We start from the raw sequence: 18,262 nt of genomic DNA on the forward strand, positions 1-18,262 counted from the left end.
CACGCAAGGTGGTCCTATCAGGGAAACTGCAGCAAATTCTGCTTAACACGCAGGACCTCCAGGAGAACACTGGGCTGTGCCCCCCAGGCCAGGTGGGCCGTTAGGGCACCTCAGCCTTGGGTGGGCCCTCTCCTGCTGCGTTCCCAGAATAGCAAGCTCGCAGATAAGGAAATGTTGTGCTTTTGTTTCCAGAGCCCTCTGGGCTAGTGCCAAGCAGATGAAAGAAGGGGCCAGACAGATGCGAGTGGATATTCCAGAATGTGGCAAAGACCCAGTTCTGTGGCTCACACTCAACTGAGAGCTGGCTGGGATGTGGGACACGAATGCTCTTGGCCTCCGCTGCCCCGTGGGAATGGCAGGCAGGGGGAGCACAGCAGCAACCGCCCTCCCATGCTCTGGGAAGGAAGGAAGTGGCAGATATTACAAGCAGCATCTCTTCTGTCTGGCTGAAAATCTTGAGACGTGCCGGGGCAAAAAGCTGCCTCCAGTTCACAGCGCCCCTCCTTCCCTCCCCATGCACAGGGTGGGGGCGGCACAACCCCTGGCCTGGAAGGGGTGACTTGTGGGCCCTGCTGGCTGGTCCCTTGGCGCCCAGCCAGGCTCGCTCTTCCCCCCGCCTTGGTTCCGTCTTCAGTCCCCTCCTGGCGGCTGTGGCCATTGTCCCAGTCCCCAGCCCTTCCTTGGGAGGGTCTCTGCCTGTGGGGGCAGGAAGCCAGAGGCGGAAGTGGCCTGCTCCAAAGGCCCTTCTCTTTCCTGCGTCCACACAGGGTGGATCCTCCCAGGCCTCCTGGCTCCTTGGGGCATCCTGGCCACAGAGACTGGCTCTTAAAGGCAACCCCGAGGAGGACGATCCCCGGGTGGGCCGCTTGGAGACAGGAGGCGGCTGCTTGCAGCGTGTAGGGCACACGCACACAAGTCTGCTGGGCCTGGCCTGCCCCCTTGCAGCTGCCATAGTCCCCTACAACTGCATCTCTGTGTGCACACGTGCAGTAGCTTAAAGCGGTGGACCACTGCAAGCAGGAAATGCACAGGGCCAGGGTGGGGGAGCGGGCCCCCTCCGTCTAGTTCACACAAGTGTGAAGCAAAGCCTGTTGCCCAGCACCCAAGCTTGTATGAAACGATGCAGAAAGAGAGGCGGCACACAAGCCACTGTAGTCACAGCCCTTTTAAAAAACCAGACCTTTTTCTGTGTTAAAATGTACAAAGAACACTCCCCACCAAGGAGCTGCTCTCTCCTCCCGAGGGACAAAGCAGCACGTCCGCCCGACTTCCGGAGCATTTCAGACCAACTCCAGCGGAGAGGCTGCTTGTTTGGGAAATGTAGCACCATCTGGGGGCAGCCGGGTGAGCCTCCATTCTTTTCTTAGGAGGAGAGAAACAGTGTGACCCCAAAAGGTGACCCCCAGCCTCCTGGCAGGACAGAGGCCGCCGCTGCAGTTGAGGTGGGGCTGGGGGTTAGTTGCAAAAGGTGCTCCAGATGAGTGCGCCCCTCCCCTCCGGACTTTCCAGTGCCTTGAGACCTTGCCGCCAAGGACTGAACAGTTCAGAAACGCCACACGGGCTCCCCAGTCGACGCCTGGCCTCGAAATGAGGCTCCTCCACGCCCTTCTGGCTTCTTTGTCTTTGCTTTCCATGGCTCAGCAGCCCCCAAGGGAGTCCAGAGCACAGTTGGGGCCCCGCCTGCACCCTCCATGACAATTCATGGTTTTGCACTGGAGCCACCAGGGTGGGGGAGCCCTGGCCCTTTCCAGAGGGGGCCCCGCAGCAGGAACACAGCCGGGGTCTCTTCCCAGTTCCTCCCCAGGCTGCTTTCAGGCCTCCCCGGGTGTGGTAGCATATCTGGCTGAATAAATTAACGGCAGGGTCTCCGGGACCCCCGCCAGTGGAGCGCTCCTCGTCCCCAGCATCCCAGGGGCAAGCCCTGCTCCAGCTTGCTGGCTCACTCTTCCAGCCTGCTCTCCAGGAGGGCGATGAGGTTATCCAAGCCCCACAGGTAGCCGTCCTCACGGTTCCCTTCCACCCACGGCAGTCGGTGCGTCAGCGTCTGCCTTGCCGGCAGCGGGACTGTCTTGCCAAAGTCGATCATCCAGACCCGGGCCAGCCCCGTCCGGTCATGGATGAAGAGCAGGGAGCTGCCCACCACCTGGAAGAGGGGGAGAGAACGAGGTCAGGAGAAGCCCTGGGGACAGGGTGACCTCTGGCCCCTCCAGAAGGGGAGAAGGGCAAGGAGAAGCTGCTTCCACCCACCCCGACAGCTGACCAGGCTCCCAGAGTGGCTTCCGTTAAGCAGGTGGGGGGACCCATGAGCACCGGTGATGCGACAAGAGAAGGAGCTCAGGGATCATGCTGCACTGAAGCAAGAGCAAAGCCAACTCCGAAGGGGCTCAAGGGGAAGCGGCCAGGTGAGCCGAGGGTTTCTCTCCAGTCCCACCACCGAGAAGGGCCTCTGAGGGAGACCGCAGGAGCTGGGCCGCTTCAGGTGGGAGGAGAGCCTTGAGGGACCCACGGCTCAAGCCCGTTCACCCTTCGCAAGTTCAAAGCCAGCACTTGGAGCTGTGCTCCGAACCGGTCCAGGGCCCAGGCAACTGGCTCCAAAATGGCCAGGGCATGTGCCACGTCTGCCAAGGCTCAGGGCCTTCCAAGCACAGCAGCCAGGTTGCCCCTTGCAGGCTCCTGCCGGGGTGGGGGCAACACAGCTCGCCCCCCCCCCAGCCTGCTTCATGTCCATGGAGGCCTCTGGGGCCTCCACAGAGGAGTGCCCACAGCATGCAACCCTGCCCAGTGTAGGAGAGGAGAGAGCGCTAGGCTGGGCATCCTGGGGGAGGAGAGGGGCCACCCCCGTGCCCCACGGCTTGAAACCCACCTCGTGCGCCTTGAAGAACTCGGACTGTTCCAGTGCTGCCCTCACCTCTTCCAGCCGCCCCAAGTAGCTCTTCTAGAAAGAAAGGAGGAGATCGCATCAGGGAGAAGCGGAGAGGCCGTAGCCGGCCCTTCCCGTCCCCTGGTCCGGACTGCATTTGGGGAGCAGCCCAGCCGAGCACACGAACTGGAGGCAGGAGGGGCCGGGTTCCAAAGCATCTTGGGGAACAAGGGCGAGAGAAAGCTCCTCCTGAGCCTGGGAGAGCCACTGCCAGTCCAGGTAGACAAGGCGGAGTTGGCTGGCTCCAGGGCTCGACTCAGCAGGAGGTGGCTTCCTGTGGCATGGGACAGGGGTCAGTTGTGCTCTGCAGGCAGGCTGGCTCCAGCCCCAGCATGAAACAGCTGCAAAACACGCAGGCAGCAAGCAGTGGAACTCTCTGCCCCAGGAGTCCATATCGCTTTGGGCCAGAGGGAGCGAGGGCCTTGCTCCGGCAGGCAGGGGCTGGCGTTTGGCCTCCACTCAGCCCTTGCACAAGGGCTCCAGCCCCGGGAGAGGGAGAGGAAGGGACTTGCCGTCCGTCAGGGCTGGGTTGAGAAATGGAGTGCCTAACCACAAGCGGAGGGGGGGGGGGGGCCTGCAGAAGCCACTTCCCCCGGCCAGAGTGATGCAGGCAGATGGTGACGCAGGCCAAGGTGGCGGAGGAGAACGGCGTGCTCCGGGAAATGACCCCCCCCAGCTGGTGGTCCTTGTCCTCCGGACCACAACCCGCCTGCCTCCAAACAGCAGGGGCTGCCCCCCCCCCACAAGCAGAGCCCCCGCTCCCCGACCCATGTCTCCCAGCGCCCGAAGGAGCCCCCAAGAGGCCGGAAGCTGGATGCGCACCAGGACACTCCTGTCGCCCTCCACGAAGTCCCAGAAGGCCTGCGCCACTTGCTCTGGCTGCCGGGTCTTCTTGAAGCTGGTGTCGCAGGTGCCGTCAGCTTTCTGGGGGCAGAGGGGAAGAGAGTGCATGTTGCCGGGAGGCCTTGAAGCTGCCCTTGGCTCCAGGGTCCCGCAAGGGGCAAAGCCCGGGGATCCTGCAGAGCCCCCCGCCCGCTTGGGAACAGGCCCCACCTGCCCAGTGCCAGCAGCAGGTGGAGGGCAGCAACTCGGAGCCCTTGCCAGCAGCGCCCGGTCCTCCTCACCTTGATGCCTTCAATGCGGAACCCCAGTGTGGTGGTGGAGCTGAGCGTCTCCCTCCACTGCATGTAGCGAGGCTTCAGCACCCCGAGCTGGGCGTGCTCCTCCGGTGTGGGGGCAGCCGGGTCCACGGCCACCATCTTCTCGTACATGTCCCTGCGTGGACAAGGCTGCTCCCTCGCCTTCTCCAGCTCCTCCTCTAGGTATGTCCTGGGGGGGGGGAGATGGAAGCACACGGTCAGGCCTCGGTGTGGCCCTGGGCCTCTGGCCAGGCGAGGGGGCCTCCTGGCGGCAGCGGCGGCAGCAGCGGCAGCGGGGAGGAGAGCCTCACCTGACGCCCATCTTGCAGTCCATGACGGAAGGGGCGTCAAAGGCAGCCAGCAAGTCCTCCATCTGGATGTAGGTCTCGCCCTCGTGCTCCGCCAGGCCGTAGTAGGCCGGCACGTAGGGCTGGAGCGTGTCGCACTCCAGGCGCTCCAGGCACCGCTGCTCACTGGGGCAGCACTTCTTCAGGATGCGCCCAAACTCCCCGGCCTTGAAGTTGCCTGCGGAGGAGGAGGAGCGGGCAGGTGAGCCGCGGCTGCTGAAGGGCCAGGCTGGGGCTCCTCCCTGTGCACACGCGGCTGCCTCCAGGAGCGCATGAGGCTCCCCTGGGACCCCAGCCCCACCCACAGCTCCAGGACCCCCGTCCCTGTCTGGAGCTCCTTTGCCAGCTCTCCAGGGGTTCCCAAACTGAGGTCTCCAGATATGACTGGACCACAACTCCCATCATCCCAGCCTCTGGCCATGGTGGTTGTGGATGATGGGAGTTGTAGTCCAACGTCATTGGGCCCTGGCTCGCCTGCTCCCAACGGATGAGAACCCCATGGGGCTGCTTCATACAGCCACAGATGTTTTGCTCATGCAAAAGAAAGCTGCCAGGTGGGGAGATGAGAAGGGAAAGCACTGAGCCTGGGGGTGTCTGGCATCTGGCTGCAGCCCCAGAGGCAGGGGGGCCACGAAGCACACACACACCCCCCCAGCAGATTGTCGCCACAGTTACCTGCATGGCCAGCGAGCTGGACCCACGGGTAGCGTTTCCGGAAGGAGACCAGGCAGGGCGGCCAGTGCACCATGTTCTTCAGCTTCCTCCACGACTTGTTCTGCAAAGCAAGGCAAAGGGGAGCTCTGTGAGTGGGCAGGAGCCACCCTGCAGGCGCAGGAGCACCTGGGCCTCTATGGGGGCAACCCGGGGGGAGGCGGCCGCATTGGAGGAGTCTCTCTTTGGGGGAAATGGGGCGGCTTCCCACTCGTCACTCGGCAGAAGACCTAAAGTCAGGCCAAACTCCCACCATTCCGTCACTTCTGGAGCCCTGCAGAGACGTGCCGCTTAGGCAGGCACTCCTTCGCAGTGGGATGTGCAGACCCAAGGCCAGCTCTCACCAAGGCATTGAAAGAGGCTGCAATGGAAGCAGTGGTGGGCACCTGTCCGAGCCCCAAGAGGAGCAAACTGTCACAACATTTTAACATTTTAGCTAGCTGCAATCTGCCTGCCTGGGAGAGACTTTCCGCTCTTTCTGCTGCCCTCAGCACGGCTATTTATACCCTCAGCAGAGGGGGTGAGTGACAAGCAGACAAAGCCCAGCCGGCCCCCAACCCCTGCCGATCTGGGAAGGCAAGCAGAGGCAACCGGCAGCCAGGACACCGGGGTCCCCTCCCCACTCAAGGACTGGCCGAGAGTGCTGCAGCATCTCCACCTTGTGGAAGCTCCAGCGCAGACAAGCTGGACCTTGGAAGGGATCCGAGGAGGAGGAGGAGGAGGAGGAGGAGGAGATGCCCTCTCCCAGCGGGGGCTGCTCCTCCTGCTCCCTCTGCCAGCCCCTTGGCTCTTTTCTGAGCGGCAGCTGGCCTGGCCTCCCCTCCAAATCCTTAGCTGGCAGATGGAGGCTTCCACTCCCCGCAAGTGGGGAACAGCAGCACAAGGGCCATCTCTCCCACCACGGAGAGCACCCACAAAGCAACGATCCCTCGCGCACACACAGTGGCTGCTGCAGCGCATGCCGGGGGCGGGGGGCTCAGCTGCCTCTGCCTCCTGGAGCAGCTACCCACCCAGCTCCACCAGATGAGCAGAGGGCCGCGCTCCTCCTCGGGAGAGAGAGCAGCAGCAGACGGCGCTCCAGGAAGGAGAGGCAGCTGTGCCTCCTTGGGCAGCCTGTCCCCCTCCACTGCTGCTCCTGCATTGACCAAGACCTCCAGAGAGCTGGGCTGGGGTGCAGGGCACGTATATTGCCCCCCAGGGGCACAAGGGGTCCCTCCATCTATATCCATACAGCTGAATCTGCAAAGGGAACACTCTGGTCACTCTGCAGGTGATCAGAGGCGTTCTCCTTTCAATGGCGGTGGGATCGGAAAGGGAGTCCAGCAGCAAATGCTGGCCAAGCTGATCACCAAGAAGCAATGGCCCATCCAAAGAGCCCCGCAGGAGGCCACAGACAGGAGGGAAAGAAGCTGGAGGCCAGCAGAGAGGCAGAGAGAAGGCTGGCCTTCATGTTGTGCTGCACAGAGGAGCCCCAAGAGAAGGAGCCCCCAGAGAAGGAGCCCCAAGAGAAGGAGCCCCAAGCATCCTGTCCAAGTTGGGGTGGGGGGAGAGAAGGAGCTGTTGCTTGCATCAGACAGAAGGGAGCTAGCCCGACTCCTAGGTCCTGCCTGCCCCCGCAGCCCTGACAGGGGTCTGATCAGTGAAAGGGAGACTTGGTGTGTGTGTGTGTAGTAGTAGTAGTAGTGGTGGTGGTGGTGAAACCATGAACAAAACTATGACCATACTAGCCCACCACCTCCAACTGGCCACCGTGGTTTTTAAAATGTCCCCCAAATCCCCCCACTCTCTCCCTCTCTATCTACACACACACTCCTCTCCAAAATAACCCCCCTGGCAAACTGCAGGGGAAAGTGGAAACATCACCATCAAACAGAGCCGTGGGAAGCAGGCGCAGCTTTGCACAGACCCAACTACCATCCTGCTGGCAACCTGCTCCAAAGTTTGGGGGCCACTCCTGAGAAAGCCCTGCTGCCCCCCCAGTGAGGGGGCTCTGAGGAGGGAGCTCACGCCTGGCTGCTGCTGAGCAAGCAGGGCACGGGACACACACACCCCAGTTCTGGGCAGCCCCCCTACACACCTCCAGGCCTCCTGGCTCAAGGACACACAAGACGCATCTCAGCAGCACGCATCCTGCCAGCGCCTCCCCACCCCACCAAAAAACCACAGCATGACACAGAGTTTCCACTGTGAGCTGCTGGTGGGGCCATGAGCGACTGAGCGGCTGCTCCCCCAACCACCAGGTGAGCCCGGCTTCCGTGACCCAAGCAGGGCCCAAGCTTGGAGGCTGAGCCCCGGCAGCCGAGGCAGGAGGAGAAGGGCGCTCTGCACAGGCTCAACAGTCCGTCCCGTCCCCCCCCCCTTTATTTCACACACAGCAAGGCTGGCCTCCTTGAGTAACAAAGGGGCGGGGGGGGGGAACAGAGATGGGACAGGAGGCCGAGGGGCATGGAGCGGCTTCTCCTCCGTGACTTGGGCCAGGCCTGCCCTCGCTGAGCTGCAGCGTCTCCTTTTGGCCATGCGTCACCTGCAGGCTCCTTGGGGCAGAGGCTGGTTCTTGGGCAATCAAGGCACCACTGAGCCAGAGTTTCCAGCACCAGGGCTCAACCCTGGAACATACCGAGTTCCAATGGAGGTGGGCTGCTGTGGATTAGACCCAGAGTGTCTGTTCTTCGGCTCCAGCCTCCAATGTGCGATTGGGGAACCTCTGTTTTATAGATTTACATTTAACACCATTTCTTTGGTTTATTCCCAAAGGCCACCAGCAACATCTGCCATGGCCAGACTCTCACACAATGCCAGACCCCAAGGCCCCCCCATCTCGACAGGACGGCTACAGAGGCTGGATATGGGGGGCAGGCCAGTAGCCAGCTTCAACCTTTGGGGGGGGGATAAGGAGGGCAGCTTATCTGGCCCCCTCAGTCTTAAGTGCAAGGCAAAACTCCGTTCAGTTGGGGGGCAAGCCTGCTCTTGCCTGCTATGGGTCAGGGTGGGTGGGAAGAGCAGGGAGGGGCTTTCATGGGAAATGGCTGTGGCAGAAAGCTCAGCGGTTCTGCTTGGCACAGGAGGGCCTGCGGGCGGCAGTGCCCGGGACAGACTGTGCCAAGTTTCCCACCTGTCGTTTGTAAATAGCACCCAAGAGGCCAAGCCCTTGGCGGGGAGGAGGAGCAGCTGCAGCAGCAGGGCATTTACACAGGGGAAGTGAGACACGATCCGGTGCTGGGAGGGATGAAGCTTCCCGCATCACCACCCAACACAGAGCTGAACCCTGACCCACTTCCCAATGCTGGATCCATCCCCAGAATGCCAGCCAGGACTGACGAGAGCACTTCTGAGCATGTGCAGAGTCCTTCTCTCACCAGCGAGAGGCCCCAGAAGTCAACCCGCCTCATGCAGCATATGGAGGAAGGGCCAGAATTCCCAGAGCCCAGAATGTGAACCTGAGGCGGAGAATAGCCCCAGCATCACTCTGGAGAAAGACTCCGACCCAGGCAGCCAGAGAGCACCCCCCGGCCCCCAGCCTGACCCCACGCTCTTGCCCGCCAACCACACTGTGCCCCAGGAAGTGGGCACAGACAGTCCAGCCTCAGGAGTTGGCTGCTCCCCGTTCACACTTGTTCTGGCACCAAGAGCAGACTCTGGTCCTGGAGAGGAAGGCTACAGAAGGAGGAGCCGGGACAGAAACCTGGGCCGCACCCTGGGAAATATGCGGGGGCGGGGGAGAGAGCGCTTCCCAACAAAGGGGCCATTGAGGGAAAACAGGCCTAGTCCCAGCCGGAGGAGCACAGGACCCAGAGCTACAGCTGAGCTCTGAAGCAAAAGTTCACAAAGAGGACCCCTGAGAATGCGCAAAGTGCACTCCCGCACAAGGAACAGCCCAAACAGTCTCTGGGGATGAAAAAGAAGGGCTTTCCGGCTGGCCGAGGAGCAGCGGCCCTTCCAGCCCAGCCATGAGCCTGGCACTTGAGGGGGCTCAGCAGGAGCCGGGCCTCCCCAGGAGAACTCCACTCATCGCCCCCCCCCCGCTCCTCCTAACTGCAGGGAAAGAGGGCGCTTCCAAGCCCTGGAGAAAGTGGGGTGGGACACACAGCCCGGTCCAAGTGCGGAGGGAACCCCACTGGCCAAGGTCTGGTGGGGGGGGGGCAGAGTCTCAGCCGCCCACCTCCCCACTGCAGCGGGGGCAGTGCTGGGTGCTGAATCAGAGCCCTGCCCGTCCCCAAAAGACAGGGGCGGTGGTGGGCTTCATCCAGGCTCGGACTCCGCCGCCCCGGGCAGGGCCACCACTCAGCCACCCAAGCCCCGGCGGCGAGACCCTCCCCTGCTGCTGCCGCCGCCGGAGCTCTCAAGAAGAAGTGGCCTCCTCGAGCATGTACAGAGTGCACTCCCGACACCGCTGAGTAAGCGCCACTAGCTAGCCCCGACACGGGAGGAGGCGGGGAAGCCCGGCAGAAGCCACGGCCGGGGAGCCCCGCGCCGCCAAACCGGGCCCCGGCTCCGAGCAGGAATGTCGCGAAGTGGGGCGGGGGGTGGATCGGAGACAGACGCGGGGCGGGGTCGCGGAGCCCCCGTCCCCTTCCCGGGCACTCACCTGGCGGCGGCGGCAACAGCAGCTCCGGTCCAGCTCTCTCATCGCCGCCGAGAGCGGCGCTAGCAGGGGCCCAGCCAGAGGACAGCCGGGCAGGCCAAAGTCGGGCGCGGGTGCGCAGCGGCGGCTCTTATGTGCTTGCCCCCGCATGCGGCTGACGCAGCCAGGAGGCCCCGCCCTTCTCCGGGGGGGAGGGGGAGCCCCGGCAGAGGCGGCTGTGTGCTGCTGCTCCGCACCCGCCCGCCCCGACACCCCCCCCCCGCTGCCCTGCCAGCCGCGCGGCGGAAAGCGAGCCCGACAGCGAGGCCGCCTCGGGCCGGCTGCTCCGCTCAGAGGCGCTGAGCCCAGGACCGGGCGGGGGGGCGCTGCCGTTGCCGCTGCATGCCGCCGGTCCCCCCCCCCCACCAGCCCGGCGCTCGCTCCGACTCAGTGGCACCCCTCGCCCTCCGGGCAGGACCGGGGAGCAGCAGGCCGCGCCTGGCTGGCTCCTTTCTTCCCTCCTCATGCGCGCAGCAGCAGCAGCACCCACGACGACTGGAAAGGCTGGGAGTCCCCAGCTCCCTCCCCTCCCCTGCTCTCCGGTGCAGCGGCACAGAAGTCAGCTTTGCTTCTGGTTCGGCAGCGAGGAGGGAAATGCATTCTGCACATGCTCAAGAGTCCTGCTTGCCTTCATTTAGTGAGACCCTCAGGTTTCCTCGTTGACATGCACTCCAAGTGGCTTACAGCTACCTTTAACACACCAACCAAGCCCCGGCAGAGGCAGAGCGATTCTCGGAAGACTGCCCTGCCGCCTCCCTCCCCCAATACGTGGGGAGCCTCACCTCTCAGGCGGGAAATGCCAAGCCACTTGGGGGTCTCCAAAGCCTGCATGGGGGCTTAGAAGGGTTTTTCGCCTCTTTTGCTCTCGCTTGGCCTTGTGGTCTGACCACAAAAGGACTGCAGCGGGGTGGGGTGGGGGTACCCCAGGCTGCGTTACTCGAATCACAAGTTATCCGGAGTTAAGGAGACCGAAGGTCTCACCGCTCACGAGGGAGTCACCCAGGTGGGTCCTCTTCACCTCTGTTCGTTCTCCGAGCAGAACCAGACAGCTCCCCACCTCCTGGCCTGTTTCTTAGCATTTTCTGCCAACACCCACACCTGGAGAAGGATCCCAGAAGCCTGCAAAGCATCTCGGCCCCCAAAGAGATCCACTCTGGAGGCTTCATCCCCGCCTGCCCATCATGGGCTGCCTGCCCACCAAACCAGAGCGGTGTCTGTCTCGGAAGATGGTGGCCGAGGCCCTTCTCAGGAGGGTGGCTCTGTGCTCCCTTCCCGGCTGGTAGCAGCAAAGCAAGCGCCTCCTTAGTGGTGCCTACTGGCCGGGAGATGCCAGCGGCTTCCAGCCCCTGCCCCAAGGAGGCCAGAAAATGGGACAGGGGACAATCTATATTGCTGAGCCCCCAGCTGCCAGCGCAAGGGCTTGGGTGTCGCGTAAGACCCCAAGAACAGCCCTACTGCGGGGTCAGATCAAAGGTGTCTCTAGTCCAGCGACTCCCGTTCCCCTCAGTGACCCCACAGATGCCTCTGGGGAGCCCCGGAGGTGAAGGCAAATCCTCCTCTCCCCCTGCCACGGCTCCCCAGAAGCAATTGGGATCCAGAGGCATCATCCTGCCCCTGCGCCTGGAGGGAGCAGAGAGCTACCCAGACCAGCAGCCCTAAGTTGGCAGGCATGGCCTCTTCCATCCGTGAATCTGTCTAATCCTTGGCAGAGGGCTGGGGAAAGGTCCACCTGCTGAGCCGCCAGCAACAAGGGTCGGGGCTGGGGTGAGATCCTGCTCCCTGCAGGCCCTTTCAGGAGGTGCTGGGGCAGCCAAATGGAGGCCACCCTGTTCTGCAGAAGCCGCCTTCACACTTCCACACACATGTTGACCCCGAGAGTTACACGTGTCGTGTGTGTCGATTCCATTAAGCCCTTGCAAGGTATTCCTGTTTGGCTGCATTCATCCTCCGGCTCTCATGCTGCTGTCCTTTCGAAATGCGGCTTCTGGGAAGACACTGGCTTCTTCCCTTGGCACGGCACAGCAAGGCAAAATTGCACACCCACAACCACCACCACCACAACGATGCTGGCAAGCAAAAGACTTCTGTGCTCCCCCTGGAAGCCGATTTCTCTTTTCTAACGCACACCGAATTTTGAACGTTCCATCATTTCAGTATCTGGGGAGCAAAATGGGTCGAGGAGACAATAAAAACCTCCGACTTTTTTCCAAGCAGGAAGACGTGCACTCGTTGTTGCAGGGGGGGGGAAGCAGGTTTGAGTCCACCCATCTCTCCGGCAGGGGCCGTGAGCAGTGACCGAGGAAGGGTGGTGGCTGTGTGGCCCAGCAACACCTGCTTTCCAGGACTGCTCCAAGCAGATCACTGGGGGTCTGCTTGGTCCCTCCAGGATTCGTTTGAGACCAACGCTTGAGCTGGGGCTCTTTGGGCAGGCTTGTCCTGACGGGTCCTTTTATCCCTCATTTGAATCTGGGGTTCCTTGTCTTGCCACTTTTCATTGATTTGATTGTTTTACTGCTTTTCGTGCACTCAGCTGGAGAGGATTTCCGACTCTCTGTCTAATCTTTGTGAAGGTGATGGAGGGACCCAAGGCGCCTGGCTCCGAAGGGCGAAACCCGTCCACCTGGCTTGCTCACTCATCATGAGAGATCCCTTCCTCTGACACAAACACGCCTCGGATTTTCCCCTCGGTGAGTGAGCGCTCAGGATGGGGGCAGATGGAACCTTCCAGTGTGTGTTTGAGCAACACCCAAATTCTGCTCAGAGATTCAGAAGAGCAAAACGAAAGTCTTCTCCCAGCGTGGCTGCCTTGGTGACGCTCCCCCCCCCCTCTCTCTGGGCCTTTGAAGTCTTGGGTTTATGCACAGGGAACTCTGAAGCCAGCGTCTGCGAAGGGGCCAGCCAGCCAGCCAGCCAGCCCTCCCCCTGCTGGCTCCTCCTCTCAGCTCTCTGGGCTAGTGGCCATCGGGGCTACTCCCCAACTCTCTCTGGCACATCCAGGCTATTCTGCTTCGCGGCTGGCCCTTTGGGATTGCTGGGTTGCCCAGGATGCTGGGCTGCCGGAGTTCAGGGCTGGCTTGGTAGAAGTCCAGCTCGAGTCAGGTGGCTCTCCTGTGCTACTTGCAGGCTGACCATTCATCAGGTAGAGCTGCACGGTTAACCAAACAGCTCTACCTGACGAATGGCCAGCCTGAAGCAGGGCAGCTGTCAGGCAGGGCAGGAAAAGAGAGAGGAGCCACTCAAGGTGCTGCCGGGAAGCCGAGGCAGCTGTGCCTCCTCTGGCAGCCCCCTGGCGCCTTCGGGAGAGCCGTGACTGACTGGACGGCTGGTGTCTGTTTTGTTTTCTAGTGACCGCATGGCATGACCGTAAGCTGTTTGGAGGGCCCCCTCGGGGGTGGAAAGGCAGCCTGTCCACACGAGAAACAGCACACAAATCCTTTCCCTTTGAAGCGGCACGTTCTGGATGCTTCCTCACGAGAACCAGATTCCTGCAATGCACTCTGGGAACTGCCGGAACGCCATCGCGTCTTCCCCACGGCGGCTGCAGCTCCGGCACAAACAAGCCACAACAGAGCCAACCCAGGCGAGAAGGAAGCCTGCAGCCGGCCTGGGAAACAGGGCGTCCCGGGGAAGCACCACCGCCTGAGTCAGCGGAGCAGGAAGTGCCCCTTTCCCAGGCACCACCAGACTCCATCGTCTGCTCCCGGTTTCGGTGCCCCAGAACCCAAGGCCGGCAGGGAGCAGCCTCAGAAGTGTGTGACTCACCCCCAGGGAGACGATTCATCCGGCCAGAAGTGCACACCGGCCTCCAGTCCAGGGCAAAGTGAGCCAGCCCACCCGGGAGAAAGCAAGCAGCCCCAAATGGCCCCAGAATGCTGCCGGCAACTAGACGCCTGGCCTGCTTATCTCAGAGCCTGGAGGTGGTGGCTGCACCAAGTCAGGGAAGTGCACTCTGCACATTCTCAGAGTGCACTCACAACAACAAAACCAGCCAGCCAAAGCTTAAGATGAACTCTCTGCGTACTGTCCTAGTTCTTTCTTCCAGAAAGAAGTTTTAGATCTCTTGCCCGTGCAAAACAGGAAGAAGTTCATCCTTTGTAGGAGAGATCCGGGATCAAATGGGCATTTCCCAAAAATCAAAGGGTCTTAGCTCTCCCACATGCATGTTTGTTCTTAAAGAAGCCGTTTATGAAACAGACCACCCCGCACATCAGAAGTCTCCCAGGCCTGCCATGATCACCATCAGAGCAACTCGGCACACACATTTTGCACTCAACAAGGGCCAGAGTTCAGACAGCACCAACCCGCCACAGGCAAGCCAAGGCCGCTTGGTGCCTGCTGGGGCAGGAGCCGCTCTGGGCTCCTTGGAGGAAGAGCGGGATATAAATGTAAAAATAGATAGATAACCACGGCTGCCGCAAGGAAAGCAGCAGGCCCAGGCAAGCCCCTCACAGCCTGACTGCGTTGATCTTCAGAAGCCCCAAGTGCCTGGTCGCACTTCGGGATGGGACACCCAGGCTTTCCCAGAAGAGGAGGACGAGGACGCAGGGGAAACCCTCTGGATTGTGCCGATTCAAAGCACTTTCGTTTTAAAGTGGGGCAGGGAGGAGTTAAAGGGTTAGTCAGATTTCCCTCCTTGTTTTGGTTTTCTACAAAGAAAATGAGACCTTTGTTATGAAAAACATGGTGAAAAAACAGGAAAGTGTGACTGTAATCAGACAAGAAAGAGCCAAGGGCCAGAATTCAGAAACCTGAGGGTTGGGTTGGGTTACTGCACTGCTCAGCTCTCCGGCGGATGGAAAGAGTGTGCACACATCCAGAACTCGCTGGGTCCAATTATTTTGTGCAGGGGAAGAAGAGGGGTTGTGAAACAATGAAAACACAAAGCTGAGTTGCAAATGTCCCAAGTCAGTTGCTATTAATTATGCCACCTCCCTGGGCAGAATAATAATAATAATTATTATTACTACATTTATATCCCGCTCTTCCTCCAAGGAGCCCAGAGCGGTGTACTACAGACTTGAGTTTCTCTTTCACAATTAGATTTGAGATATTATACTTTCCCCGATCCCTTTGGATTCAAGTCTCACGTGATCCACCAACTCACAGACTGGCCTTGGGAAAGCCGAGTTCTTTCCGCCCGCTCTCCCAACCCAGCCTGTTAAGCGGGGTTCCCAGTCTTGAGTCCCCAAATGCGGTGGGGCTACAACACCTGTTGTACACATTGTGGTTGGGGGTGATGGGAGTTGTAGTCCAACATACGGGGACCGCAGGTTGGGAGCCCTTGCTGTAAAGAACAGGACACGAGCTCTTCACTGCAGAGGAAAGTACCCACTCAGCCTGGAACTCCTGAAGGGAGAAGGGGCTTGGATAAGCCCCGCTCCTAGGAACATAGGCAGCTGCCTTACACTGAGTCAGACCGTTCGTCCATCTAGCTCAGTATTGTCTTCCCAGGCAGGAGAGCTGGTCTTGTGGTAGCAAGCAGGACTTGTCCCCTTAGCTAAGCAGGGTCTGCCCTGGTTTGCATTTGAATGGGGGACTACATGTGTGAGCCCTGGAAGATATTCCCCATCAGGGGATGGAGCCACTCTGGGAAGAGCAGCAGAAGGTCCCAAGTTCCCTCCCTGGCAGCATCTCCAAGACAGGTCCGAGAGAGAATCCTCTTGCCTGCCACCTTTGGAGAAGCCGCTGCCAGTCTGTGAAGACAATACTGAGCTAGATGGAGCGAGGGTCTGACTCAGTCTATGGCAGCCTGCCTCTGTTCCTATGACTGGCAGCAGCTTCTCCTCTCCGCCTCTCTTCCAGCCAGCAGCTCTCTACTATGGAGAGGGTACGTCTTGCTTTAGGCATGGTCTAGCCACCTTCCAGCCCTTCTGCAGCCACAACGCCTTTGACGCTCTCCTGGGACTGCGCTTCAAGGCAGGCAGGATCCTGGGGCCGGTCCTTGCCTTGGTGCAGTCAAGCACGGGGCCAGAGCTCAGCTCCTGAGATCAGGGGGCACAAGTCCCACCTGCCTGGTGGTTCAAGGGTGGGCGAGGAGGGGCAGGAGGAGAGGCCAGCCACCCCGAGCCCAGCCCGCGCAGCAGTGACAAGAACCCCCTCTCCCGGGCGGGCGTGTGCACCCAGCAGGGCTGCCCAGAGGCAGCTGAGAAAGAGAGCACACAGCTGCTGCCCGCTATAGGTGTGCCAGCGGGGATTCGAACTGGCAACCTCTGGCAGGCTAGTCAAGTGTGCACTGGAAATGGAGTGGGAGAGAACTCTCTTCCATCAGACACAGAACAGAGTGGCAGGAGGAAGAACCTGACCTGGACCTTGTGGGCCAAGCTGAGCTCCAGCATTCATGGAAGCCCCCACCCCATGGCACATAGTCAGGACGTAAGCCCCCGCCCCCACCACACCAGCCCTGCCTGCTCCAGTCTCCCACCATGGCCTCCGCCAAAAGCAGGAACATTTGCAAATCACTGGCAACCACAAACATTTGTATACTTGACAGGTGTCAGTTCCCCCCAGAGCACATACAAAGCAAACAGGAACTGCCAATTCCTGAAAACACAAAGGGGTCAGCTCCTGCCCTCCGTGGCTTCCTTCAGCTGACCCACATTGGCGAGTTGACTCCTCTGAGTCAACCCGTTTGTCACATCCTCAGATACTCCTTTGTCCATATTAGCTGATCTTTTATCTATATAATAGATTGTTTGTTTCCTGAGTCTGAATCAGCCCCATTGAGAGATCAGTCACTGCATCTTCCGAAGGAGCTTGCTGAACCGGGAAAGGTGCAGAAGGGGGGGCAACCCAGATGACCGGGGGCCTGGAGCAGCTTTCTCATGAGGCAAGGCCACAGCCCCTGGGGCGACTAAAGGGAGGCATGATCAAGGGGTATAAAACGATGCATGGAGTGGAGAGAGAGAAATTTCTCTCCCTCTCTCACAACCCACAAAATTGATGGCCAGGACATTTTGGACTGACCAAAGGAAGTACTTCTTCAGACGGTGCATCATTCATTTATGGAATTCTCTGCCACTGGATGTGGTGATGGCCACCAGCTTGGACGGCTTTAAGAGGGGCTTAGACCTGTCTTGCATGAATTTGTCTATCAAATTCTCATGGCTGCTAGTCCTGATGGACATAGGCCACCTCCAGCCTCAGAGGCACGATGCCTCCAGATCCCAGCTGCTGGGAGCCGCCGGGTCTTCATGCGTTGCACAGTGGAACACCGTCCACGCTGCCCTACTCAGTTAGTACAGCAGAGACTGGAAGAGGCCCCAAGAAGCATGTTTCCCGCGGGGCCCCAGGCACACCCACTCGAGAGCAGGGGCATAGCTATGGTTGAGCGAAAGGGTTGGAGGATCCCAGGTCCCCCCAGCTCCTGAGGACCCTCCCGATTTCCCTCATTATCTCCCACACTCTGGGGGGCCCCCTCTCCCCTAGCTACGCCCCTGCTCGAGAGTAAGCCCTACTGAATACAGTAGACTCTGCTTCTGCAAGGGAATCGCCGGGCCTGAAGGGTGCACTCCCCGCGGGGCACTCTCCCGCAAGGAAATCCTACCGACTCCGATGGCGTTACTCCCGAGGAAGCGCACTTCGGACTGCAGCCCTCTTACCCGGAGGAGGAGCCAGCCCAGGCGGACAAGGCGCCTGCCTGGCCTGCTGCGGAGAGCGGGACATTCTTGCCCGGGCCGGCAGCTGCCGCCCTCCTCCTCGGCTCGCCCGCTCCGGGGCGACGGCAGCCGCACCAGCGACTTCCGCGGGCCTCCTCCTCGGGCCGGGACAAGCTTCCCGAGCGCCGCCCTTACCTGCTCGCCGCCGGTCTCTTCCCCGCTGGCGCGCGGGGGGCTGGGAAGGGGGCCCTGCCCGGCCGGCGGCAGCGGGGCACCGGCGCCTGCATCCAGGCGCATCGCCGCAGCGGAGCCGAGGAGGGACAAGCCGCCCGAGGAGGAGGAGCCGTCGCGGCCTCGGAGGGTTGCTTTGCGCGCCCCCGACGCCAAGCCGCCGAAGGGCGGCCCGAACTGCAGCCTGCCCGGGGCGGGGGGCTCACCGCTGGAGGATGAAGCCGTCCTTGCAGGGGCGAGGCTAGTCCAGCCTGCTGCCTCTGGGAAGCCGCCCCCACGCGGGGCCCCAGAGCCCTCCCCTGCAGCGGGCGGGGTTGGGAGACGATAGACTGCCTACGAACATGGAGGCGCCACTGAGCTGACCGGCTGGCCCGTTGCTGGTCTGCCTGGGATTGCCAGCCACACTGAGTCAGCAGCCCGAGGCACCTTTCCCTGCAAGGAGACCCTCCTGATTGCAGTGGGACAGCCTGGGCGTCACCTTGTATGGGCCACACACCTGCCACTCCAGGTGTGCTGGAGGCCTGGCTTGGTCCTGGGTGCAAATCCTGCCACGGCCCCATGAAGCTCCCTCCCGGCAGCCTTGGCTGCCTGCCACCTGTCCACAGGCCCCCCCCCCGGAACTTCTCCAGGGCCTCTTTGCTCCCAGCGCTGCCACCTCAGGCCTCGCCATCCTTCCACCCTGGGAGGGGCTGTGGCAT

General features: G+C 61.2%; 1 protein-coding gene across 1 annotated transcript; it reads right to left on the reverse strand.

The window, feature by feature from the left end:
* Nucleotides 1-1,150: 1,150 nt before the first annotated feature.
* Nucleotides 1,151-17,872, reverse strand: ITPKC (inositol-trisphosphate 3-kinase C). Its single transcript, XM_053268119.1, has 7 exons — nt 17,529-17,872; nt 5,082-5,181; nt 4,371-4,584; nt 4,045-4,249; nt 3,743-3,844; nt 2,864-2,935; nt 1,151-2,143 (listed from the first exon to the last, which is right to left on the reverse strand). Exons 1-7 carry the CDS (start codon nt 17,628-17,630, stop codon nt 1,940-1,942), a joined length of 999 nt encoding a protein of 332 aa, XP_053124094.1. The 5' UTR covers nt 17,631-17,872; the 3' UTR covers nt 1,151-1,939.
* Nucleotides 17,873-18,262: the final 390 nt, after the last annotated feature.

This window comes from Hemicordylus capensis, chromosome 7 (assembly GCF_027244095.1).
Source record: "Hemicordylus capensis ecotype Gifberg chromosome 7, rHemCap1.1.pri, whole genome shotgun sequence".
NCBI lineage: Eukaryota > Metazoa > Chordata > Lepidosauria > Squamata > Cordylidae > Hemicordylus > Hemicordylus capensis.